This window comes from Lygodium microphyllum, chromosome 25, assembly GCF_053477565.2.
Source record: "Lygodium microphyllum isolate KBCC chromosome 25, Lygodium_microphyllum_v1.1.10, whole genome shotgun sequence".
In the NCBI taxonomy this organism is placed as follows: domain Eukaryota; kingdom Viridiplantae; phylum Streptophyta; class Polypodiopsida; order Schizaeales; family Lygodiaceae; genus Lygodium; species Lygodium microphyllum.
The window spans coordinates 10,590,272-10,602,319 of record NC_141159.1 but is presented as its reverse complement, the minus strand read 5'-3'; the positions used below and the strand labels follow the sequence as shown (position 1 = coordinate 10,602,319).

Here is a 12,048-nt window from a genome sequence, read left to right as displayed (position 1 = left end):
TCTCACACACACACACAACATTCCAACCTTCACTCTCCAAAACTACAAGAATCAAAGGGCCCACTAAAGTTATACATCCACAAATGCACTAATCCACCACACAAGTAGCTCTTTCTTTTAGATGATAATAGTATGCATACATAGAACTAGTCTGAGTGGTTAGCTTATTGATTGGGCTTTCACAACATTGATGTAGTTGTTGAACTATAGCAAGCTGGCAATAGTCTCAATGGCCGAATGGAAAAGAAATGAAATTACTATAATATTGGTGGTCAAATGGAAAAAAAGATGGAAACACTGTAGTCTCTTTATTCTGATATCTTTCTTGTACTTGAGCATGGCAATTCGAACTACCAAAAGTTTGGGTTGCAAAGTTGTATTAAGTAGAATTTGTGATGTTTGTGGAGGCACATTGACTTTTTTGCTTGTTTTGTAAGGCAGACAACTTGTTATGCACCTAAACTTAATGTAGGTGAAAGTTCAAGTTGCAAGATACATCAAGCAAAGTTTGTTAATGCATTTTGTGCCGAGCATGTTATCATTATGGCTTAGCTAGGTTTTACAAGATAGAGGACTTATGCATCTCAATTAACTAAAATGAAGAATTTTTTTATTTTTTTTTTGGCATGCAATTTCAAAATCCACCTCTTTAAAAGAGATGCACAAGCCTACTCACAATGGCATGTTTTGCATTGCCATGGTTGAACTCAATTGGTTATTGGGAACTCTAAGTAGAGGTGCTAGTAATTATGTAGGCATATAATTATTGCATGAAGGCTCATCTTGATCAATTTGAGGCTTTACTAGAATATAATTATGAGGAAGGTGACCCCACAAGTCAAGCACAAAATGTGGATTGATGATGATAATGATGAGATAACATGATTGGATAAGGTACTCATCCCACGATTATAAGAATCACTAGCAAAAGCCATATTGGTGGTTGGTTTAGTCGCTAATGTAGTTTTTGCTTGCCCCTCAATCAAAACTAGCATTCCATGCGTACTTTGCATGCACAGAACGCTAGACCACTTCACAATAGCTACTGCGCGGAGCTATCATAAAGCGACGAGCGAAGTTACCATGCTCTTCGCTCAATAATCCATTTCTCCTCTTTCTCTCCCCTCTTTCCCCTCTCCATTTCCAAGTTGTCTCATTTCTCCCTCTCTTTGTGCCCCGCTCCCCCCCCCCCCCCCCCCGGCCGAATTCCCCACATCTAGATATTTTTCCCCTCCCTCCCTCTTTCCCCCTCCCCAATTCTCTCAGTAAATCTTATTTCTCTCTCCCTCTGCCTTTTATTTTATTCTATTCTCTCTCTCTCTCTCTCTCTCTCTCTCTCTCTCTCTCTCTCTCTCTCTCTCTCTCTCTCTCTCTCTCTCTCTCTCTCTCTCTCTCTCTCTCTCTCTCTCTCTCTCTCTCTCTCTCTCTCTCTCTCACTCTCTCTCTCTCTCACCAAACTTAAAACTTAAAGTAGTTTATAAAATTTGGAACATAGAATGCTAGAAATACAAACAATCTCTTTCATGCACTATACTTATAAACATTCACCCTACACAAAGATAAGAAATCACATGCTTGCTTTGCACAATACTTAGAAATAGCAATGTTATATTGAAAAATGGATCACAATTGAAACAAGGACCAAGCACCACAAAAGGACTTTCTCCAAGCACGAATTGTTTTTATCTCTAAGCAAGGCATTCACAGGTGAAGCAAAGCCTGATGCCATTATCATTAGCCTCTTTTTATCAATCATGCCATGAAGGGGATGTTGGGGTAAAAGGCCCTTGGGCATACCCGTGTACAGTGACCACCCATATTCTTTATTCATATATATATGAAAGTGCAATAAGACTGTCATAACATTGTTGACAGCACCTACATTGTGTGTGCTCTTCTCTCCCGCGTCTCCTGCATTCCTTTCAACTAGTATTAAAGCCACTTCTTCGCGAGCTCTTCTCGGTATCTACACGAGGTATGAGATCTTGTTCTCTCTCATTTATTTTAGTCCACACAGGTACAGCAGGGATTACAGGTCGGGGTAGTCATTGATGAGCTTCCCCCTTGAAGCTTGAAGCTTCCCGCCTTGCTTGGCTTGTTGAGGCTTTGTTTGGGCCTTCATTGGCACCTATTGAGTCCCCCTTTTGGCTCCCTTGAGCCCCCCCTTCATAAAAACGTGATCAGCCCCCTTCAGGACAGTTTGCACAATTTTTTGGCAGGCCGTAGATAGCACATGATCATTCTCCAGCTCCCCCACCCACTTGATTACTCATTGGCACTTGATCTTGGTCCATTGGACCCCCCCCCCCCCCCCCGGTACTTGGCATTTGACTTGGCATTGATTTGTGGGCGGATTTTCTTCAGTCCAGGACTGCTTACAGACAGTTTACAGCAGTGCTACATTAGCATTTTATGTTTGGGCCACATTGGCATTGACATTGGTCGCCCAGTTGGTCCCGAATGCTCCTCGAATGATGTGGGCATGTGAGATGGTTTTGGAGTTGATCTTGCTCAGCCATTGACTGTTTTACACAATCCACAAGCAGCCCAAAACAGGGCAACCCCCTGTCATTACATTTTATGCTCATGCTACATGGTCATTTGATGCCCCATTATGCCTGGTTGGTGCCTACATGTCTGGGAATGTATGCTTATGAGTTGGCCCTTGATTTGAGCTTGGTTTGAGCATTAGTTTACTCAATTTTGGACTGTTATTTGCTGCTGGAAACTTCAGGGCTGAAGCTATTTATGCTACAGTTGGGTTATGCCTATTGGTCATGGGGTGCTCCCGGCTACTCGGTATGATGTCATGATGTATTTGGACTATGCCACATGTCTTGTTTATGCTCCAAAATGCTTTTGAGCTGAGATTAGAGCTTGATTTGGGTTTGACTGTCACCTCTTTACAGATGGCATTTCATCTATGACATGGTTTATACCTAGGCTACCCAGTACAGGTTATGATGTCTTAGTGAATACTTTATGCTTTGGTTGTGGATGGCAGTTGTTTGAGCTCGTCTCGACATTCATTTGAGTATTCCCTTGAGCAATTGGACATTGACTTGGCTTTTTCCGTTACGACTTGGCTTTTTCCATTATGACCTTGGATTTTGATCCTCTGATTATGGATCTTGGCTATTACTTGGATGCACTTACAGGTATTAAGCAATGAACTGCTCCCTTGTTTTGGCAGTTGCCTATTGAGTTGTGATTGCTTATTTGCATTTGATATGCAGGATACTTACTAATCAATGGACTTGGATAGTGCTTGGGATTTGCAGTTATGGCCATTTTGCTTCTCTATTGTATGGCATCTATGCTATTTGGGCTGCTATTGCCCGTGTATGTCAGGGAGCAGTTGATCTTTATGGCCACCCGTGTATGCACATGGTCTGTTGCTATGTATTTTACAGAGCCTCTTACCTGGATGCTTTTACAGAGATATTTGGGCTTTTATTGGAGCTTGATTCTTGTAGGTTTATTTGCCACTTGCCGTTCTCTCCTATGTTTCGGGGATGCTTATGCATTTCTCGCTCCGAGGCATGCTTGTGCTTTTATGGCTGCGAACTATAGTGGTTGGATATGTCATGCTTTTGTCTGCTATGCTTGTCCGTGTGGGAGCTTTCACATCCATGGTTGATGCCTTTGTGTTCTCCCCTTCTGGTTTGGATGAGACCCCTTTACAGTATGCTATGATGACTTTCAGCTCTTCTAGTCATGCAGACAGTCCTCTTGATGAGCGTGTTCTCTCTGATGAGAGTTTCAGTGATTCTTTGAGCTCCTTGGACTACTCATGCTATTACAGAGCAGTTGTCCTCTTCTATAGGTTTTATAGAGGTTCTGTTTGCTTTCATTGTGGAAAGACATGGCATGTGAAGCGTAAATGCTTCAAGTGGATTAGAGACCAGAAAAGATTGCGCCGCACTAGACATGAGAGCAGAGTCAGTGATACAGTAGGTGAGACCACTGTTGATAGTGGTATGGTGCATGTAGTTACCCATGATGATGCATCTGAGCCTAGACTCCTAGCATCGTGTTACCCTGCAAATTACTTGCTCAGTGATACGGCCTATATCTTTGATTGGTTTTTAGACAGTATGGAATATTGTCATGTTACTCCGCATAGAGCTTGGTTCTCTTCTTATAGGGAGGCTGACAGATGTATTCCTTTGGGCCTTGAGCAAGATTGTCATGTTATTAGTACAGGGGATATACACTTGGCTTTGCCAAATGAGTCTTCTCTTATGCTCCGTGATGTCTTGCATATACCTGCACTCAGTAAGAGCCTGATCTCTGTTAGTCAGTTGCATCGTGCAAGATATTATGTCTCTCTTGGGGATACTTCATGGAAAATCCGTTGTGGTTGCTTGGTATTGGCCAGAGGTGCTAGATATGGCTGTGATTATGTAGTGCATGTCTCTCATGTGGGAGACTCTATGGTTGCAGTTATGCAGATACCACATGCATTGTTATGGCATTGTCGCCTAGGCCATGTATGACACACTGAGATAGATGCTTTATATCATATGGGCTTATTGCCTGCTCTTCCCCATGCTACTTGCCCTCATTGTACTCATGGTCCATGTAGAGCCTCTTTGGCTTATGGCGATCGTGTGAGGCATGCTCCTCTAGATCTAGTCCATGTTGCAATATATGGATCTATGCCTTCCCAGTCACTTGGTGGAGCGTCGTATTTTGTGACCTTCATGGATCATGCTACCCACCGTGTTTGGGCTTACCCTTTGGTACAGATTGAGGATGTTGTTACTATGCTTGACAGGTTTATGGATTCTATTGGTAGCAGGCCTAAATGCTTACAGATGGATTATGAGAGTCATGCTATCTCTCCCAGCTTATGGATCTCTTATCAGCAATATGGCATTGATTTCTTATGCCCACGGTATTATGGGATTGCTTATGGCATGTGCCTGACTTTACAAGCAAAGGTTGCTACCACAGCTAGGTTGTCTTATGGCTTTTGGGCTAAGGCCCTTATGACGACAGTCTACTTGGATAATCGGACGTCGTGTTTCGCTTTGGATGTTATTACTCCGCATGAGGCATGGAGTGGCATGGGACCCTCCTATGATCACTTGAGGATGTTTGGCTACCAGGCATTTGTCAGTATGCCACATGAGCCTATATCACGCAGATGCATACTCCTTGGTTATGGAGATGGTGACTTTACAGCTTACAGGTTTTGGGATTTAGATGCACAACAGTTTCTACGCAGTCATCGTGATGTCTTTTATGAGATGCAAACACCTCTCAGGCCTCTTGATGCGCATTTAGTGTGCTTTATGGTTGATTCTACAGTCGTATGTCAGTCTTCCGCTTTCTGAGGCCGCATGCTGTCTTGAGACCCCATTTGACTTGTGTCCGAGATGCTGGCCCTCTTTCGATGCGCCACTCTGATGCTTTACAGTCGTGCACTTATGAGTTGTGTTGCTTGCTTCATGGGAAGCATTCATGGATTGCTCTATTGTCTAGAGCTATGGGATCACTTATCTCATGGATGTCATGGACTCAGGGATGCTTGACTCTTCTTGTGTGAGGAGGTTCCCGCCACTTATTGCATAGCTCGCTTTCCGATTGGGCGTTGGGTGAGATGTTATGATTCCTCACCTTGTCTCTTTTCTTTTCTTTTGTTTTTTCACTCCCTAGCCCATTGGCCTTTTAGTGGGAGGTTGTTGGGGTAAAAGGCCCTTGGGCCTGCCCGTGTACAATGACCACCCATATTATTTATTCATATATATATATATATATATATATATGAAAGTGCAATAAGGTTGTCATAACATTGTTGATAGCACCTACATTGTGTGTACTCTTCTCTCCCGCGTCTCTTGCATCCCTTTCAAGGGAGGTATAAGACATCCTACTTTCCATTAGTAAGCCACGAAGGCCAAGTCTAAGACATCTTATCTTCTATCCACACATGCTTGACTGTTTCCAAGTACCACATGTAAATGGCCGATGCCAATAAAAAAAGGCACCGCTTCAAAGGTACCTAAGAGAAACAAAGCTTCCTCTTCTTCAAGGAATCATTGGCAAAATCGCCATCCTTGAGCAAAACATGCGAAGGTGAAGTAGGGGTTGATTCAACAGTTTCTGCTGGTAATCGCATGGGGGGATGTGATAGTCCTACCTCTCTTTGTAGCACCTACATATTTGAACAAAATCTCAACATAAGTATATGGAACAACTAAAAAATACCATGTCATTCCCAAAATAATAATACATGGCCGAACACTTGTGAACCATTAAGTAGGTACTGAGAGATGTTGATGCGGTGTAACAAAATAACCCAAATTCTTCAACCCATACTTAAATCAATGTTTTGATATTTTGTTAGTGTGAGAGCGTCAAAACCTCTTCCCATGGTCAACCTCGTATATATGCACTCGAAAATATTGTGTGTATCTACAATATACAACTTTAGTAAAAATCGAGAGCTTAATGTCTATGTTGACATCATCAAATGCTCAACAACTCTTTGCAAGTGTCCTTCTTATGCTATCATCGCTCATTACTATACACAACATGCACTATAGCTCCTTTTGATAGTCAAAAGTTGGGTAATAGACCCACTCTATGATAACCATCTAGAAAAGTCGAATAAATACTAAAAGATGAAAAATAATCCACTTCCAAAAGAGTATATGCTAACCAAGCATGGCATGAAGAGCAATTCACACATATGCCAAACTAGTGGCCCTATACGGTTGACAATAGAAACAGACCTCATTGCACCTTTGGAAGTACATCCTTGTACACAATGTTTGTGGTCATGTCCCCATCCTTGTCACCCAATAGGACATTCACACCATGCAAAGATCTCACCCTTGAAAATGCAACATTCAACTAACCATGCGTAAATATTGGGGCTTTTAGATAACAATGGATAGAATCTACCCTTGCGACTTGTTGATCATCATAGTGAATGCCAATCGGATGGGAAACTGCCTCTATTTCATAGTAAATGGTAGCTGCACAACATTGGAAATAAAAGTAATCCTAGGAATAGAAACCCGTTTAACTACATTTACCCCCGTTATTATCTTAGCATCTATCACCTTTCTATTGAAGGCCTTATAGATCAACTGTGTACCATTACACAAACCCCTTCCTGGGTTTAGCTTTCTAAGAAGAATAACAAGTGCATTTACATTTAGCAACCATAAATGAGGAGGAAATTCACCTTCAAGTTCCAACATGTTTAAATACTCAACGAAATACAAAAATGATTCATCTATCTCTGCAATCAAGTCTGCATTGCAATACTGCCTAACCTTTCTTGGCATCAACTGCAATTCATGCTCATTCAAAGTAGCCACCTCCGTATTCCGCGATGCAAGTATAGCTCTCTCACCAAAATATGTTGTATAGTCACCCATATTGGACATGTCACCGTAGATACTACCAATCAAGGTTTCAATAAAGTGTCCATTTCACACCATGCTAAGTGGAACACACAACTTATCACAATTTTTGACAATACCCACCCTATCTCCTATCCCTTGAATCCAACAAATGAACCCATTGTCTACCACATTACTAGCTGCTGACACTCGCATATTCCCAAATAGCCTTAACACCCTCACATAATGCCACAAATTAGAGTAATACAGTGCAGCATTAACAATATCCTCGCGCATGTTCCCTCCGCCACAACTGGTAAGACTTGCCTAAAATTCCCTACAAATAAAATAACATTTCTAGTAAATGGCATATTCTAGCTCATAATGTCTCTTAGAGTTTTATCAACTGCTTCAAATTCATATCAATGGGCCATAAGAGCCTCATTCCACAAAATAAGGCTCGAATGTCTCAACAACTGAGAAAGGTTACTTTGAACAGGAATGTTACAAGTGGACAGATTGTTTGATTCTATTAGGATCTTAAACCGTGAGTGAGTTGTACGACCACCCGGGCAAGGTAGCAATGGAACACGATGCTGAAGCCAACGCTATACAACCACCACTACACACCTTTGCAAGCAAGCACTTATACAGGAAAGTCTTTCTAGATCCACTGGGGACATCCAAAAAGAATACAACCCTAGCATTCACATCAAGAGCATCCATAATTGCACTAAAGTCAATTCTTTGTCCATCATTCAACATTGCCTCCATAGATTGAGAAACCCTGCTTTATTTAGATGTGTTATATGCATACTCATCTTGCAGAAGGGGATGAGCATGCAGCTGAGAGTTTGGATGATGAGGTTCTAGCAACCCATCAAAATCACAGAGTCTTCACCCTGTATGGCATAAAATGTCCTGGAGATGTAACAAAGCCAATGTTAGATACCTCATATAGTAGAACACTAGGAGAGACATGCATGTATTATAGTTGCAATCAATGTAGGATATTCTCTACCGTTGGCACCAAAAATCTTTCCTATAATTGGGTAGGCCAAGGTGGCTCACAAAAAGACCAAAATTGCAACAAACAAAGTACAGAGTTGAGCACTGGTTTGCATGGAGGCAGCTTCTTCCAAGAACTTAACATACTCATCATCACTCTCCAACATACCCCTTGCAATGCAAACATCCCTGAAAGTATCGTAGACCACGTTGTCAATAGTACGCCGATTTTCAAAAGAAGTACACCCTGACACCTCATTAAAAGCATTCGCAAATAGTAAAGCTCACCATAGGAAGGTGCCACAAAATACATCCAACCACATATATTCCCATGCTTCCTCTTTGTCCACATCTTATGTTGTGCATTCCACATTTAGTACATTGGGATGTCTTGATAGCAGACAATTCTAGCCTCTGGATGAATGCGATTGCACACAAACCATTCAATAAGAGTATCTTTTGGAGGTCTTCATTTTGCACAACATCTTATATATTATTTGCATCTCGAAATGCCACATAGTTCTCACCAAGCAAGTGGACTTGCAACTATTGTATGTCGCGCTTTTCATTGTGCAATGAGTAATCATGATTCACCAATATGCCTCAGAGATAAAAACATATCGTGCATCCAAATAACTTAAGATCTCATCCACCTCACGAACACACCTCCATATTCATGTGTGCATTATACTTCTTACTCAAAAAAAGATTATATGGAACAATCCACTGATTACCAATAACATCACCATTTATGATCATCGTGTTTCCATCACTATGCCTTCGATAGATGAAATAGCCAGAACTATCAACTGTTGTCATGTCCACCAATTTTTTAGGGTAGCCTTTAGTACACTTACCCTTTTCCATGCAAGGACTCTTGGGGATCAATTGTGTGCAAGGGCTATGAATGTTGCATTTTAAAATTTTCTTGAGAATAAGGTTGGAAACTCAACTATGTTAGGCAACCCAACTCAAAACATTCTATTGTAGTGACATGCTTCAAAAGGTTTGAAAGACTACTCTAAAATTAGCAAAGCATGAGAATGTGGTAGTCCCCTCTTTTGGAATTCAATAAGATATTGAGAGGTCCTTGTAGACACAAAATCTGCAAATCACCAACATCTTTCAAAGCCACTAACATAACACACCCTCATCCTCCCATATCATCCACCTCAATGGGAACACATTATAGAGAGCCTTGGAAAACCATGATACCCATACTAGTCACACATGCTTAAAGATTGGCATGACATTATCATATGTGTAGGAAAGACCACAAAGCCTATGCTTACAAGAGTAGATATTAGAGACCTCCTTGGCCCTTGTCCAATGTATGATATATAACATCCCATTACATTCACAAATGGAGTTAGTGGTTTACTAGTTACCTATAACAAGTGTACTCATATAGCATTCTAGATAGTAAGTAGACACGTGATGCATTTTACTTGATTTATTTTTAGTTACATAATACTTAAGACATAGATGTTGTACGTTGAATTGTCACATAGGCTAATTTAGCCTCTAATAGACCTCTCTCTCTCTCTCTCTCTCTCTCTCTCTCTCTCTCTCTCTCTACTTAGTTGTGATGGGTAGATGCCCCAAAGAGACAAAGGTGTATTATGAATGTAGATTATGGATTCATCATCAAGATAAGATATATGGATGTTCACATGGCATTTGGGATGCAATTGTGCCATAAGTTACATGGAGACATCCTCTCACAAGATTTCAAGTGAGATAGATGGATACTCTAAAAGGTTAAAGGAAGATTGGATATGCGAGAGGTGTGAGTTGTAGGTGGAGATGGAGGAGCTGAACATATGTAGTTCCCTACCTACTATCAAATACAAGGACTCTACCGTTGCCTTTTTTTATGAGGGGTTTGTCCCCTTAGCCAAATAATGGCTTTCCCAAATGAAGAATACCTAGTCCTTGAGCTCTACAAACTTTGTGATTTACGAACTCATCCTCAAGAATTAATAGAAAGTAGCATAAAACAACAACCTACTTCACCAAGGCCCCAACACCACCAATATAGGCTTCACTACTTGCCCATTGAGTAGCAAATCAACCAAGGTTACCATTGATAGAGTCACAAAGCTTTGTAGAGTTAGCCGTCGGAGCTAGGTGTTGCTTATGAGATTATCTACAGATATGGGCCATATCTCATAACCAGTAGACCTCATAGTGACTTTGATGTGCACTATGGGTGCGAGACACATGCACAACATATGATCAAAACTAACAAAAGTCCACTAAAAGAGACTTATTGATAAAAAGGAAAGTGAGAAACATAAGATTGCATACAATCTTTCCCCCATGCTTAGAGAGGTCTCTCCTTTATGCATGTATTTAAGACTATATGAGAATGTTTATCCAAAGAAATCCCTTTTATCCAAGTATGCACTAATGAGCTTTGAGTGATCAAACATGATAGACATCCCCATCAACTTGTTATTAAGGGAGAATCATGATTATAAGTTGCTCATCCCCTTGAGAGCATGCCCAAGATCAAAGGAGAACCATTTGAGTTGCTCATCCCTTTGATGATGCATACAAGGGAGAACCATTTAAGGTGCTCATCCCCTTGTGTAGGTACTCCTAGCAACATACCCTTGGGATGCAATTGCACTTGGTTTCTATGGGCTAGATGTGGAGAAAAAAGGACCAAATAGGAGCACAAAGCATAAGCAATCATCCATTGAGCTTCCTTGTTGGGATGATTCTTAAACTTCACAGGATAGTGAGGATAAAAATTCCTAGTATATATGATCATTTGATCAATATGTAGAAAAGCCTCAAGTTCTAAAATCTCATTGTCTTCTTCAAGCAAGTGTGTCTACTCACAAATAAGACAAACAAGCAAGGTCCACTTGAATAGCCTATTTTCAATTGGATCCAACCATAATCATTAATGCACAAATCAATTTCTTTTCTTTTCTTGTTAGCTTGCCTACTATATGATGGTTGGTCTTTAGCAATTAGATCGTGTACTCAAGTCAAAATAGAAAAATGATATTGTACAATGTCATACGAGGCAAATGTGAAAGAGGAGTAGCAAGACAATGTCCATAAATAACCTTGAGATTATGGTAGCTCTTGAGCCATCAACTACAAGCATTGATGGTCGACTCATGGTAGATATAGAGGGAGGATGAGGACCCTTAATTTGAGGTACTCTTCCTACCACATATGTAGTCAATAATCATGCTTAAGGGTGTCTTTAGACTAATTGGAATATGTTTACAACAAAAAAAGAATATTACAGAACTCTGTGGCCATTTATCAGATTATAGAACTCCATAGTAAGGATAATGTCACATGGACACTTGCTTGAGCTTGCCATAGCTTTGATAGGAGAGGTTTAGAGCTCTTGAACCTTTTTCAAAAGAGAGGATTTACGGATACGCTAGTAAAACCCTACATTAAAATGTGAAACACATACTATGCTTACCTTTAGCATCGAATGTCATTTGTTCTCTCAAATTGCAAGATGGCATGATGAGTGGAGGAGAGGAGTTATGAATGTTAATGAGATTAACTATAGATTTCAAATATCTATATTGAAGAGAAGAGAGAACAAAAAATATTATCAACTTCAGTGTGGGCATTTCCTTTTATTTGATGTAGATTTTTATCCCTTGCAATGGTAGAGAAGATTGCAAAAGAAATGGGA

General features: G+C 40.6%; 1 protein-coding gene across 1 annotated transcript; it reads right to left on the bottom strand.

The window, feature by feature from the left end:
* Window positions 1-6,968: 6,968 nt before the first annotated feature.
* On the bottom strand, window positions 6,969-7,406 carry LOC148013908 (uncharacterized). Its single transcript, XM_087667415.1, has one exon. The coding sequence runs from the start codon at window positions 7,404-7,406 to the stop codon at window positions 6,969-6,971; it is 438 nt and encodes a 145-aa protein (XP_087523541.1).
* Between the last annotated feature and the right edge of the window lie 4,642 nt (window positions 7,407-12,048).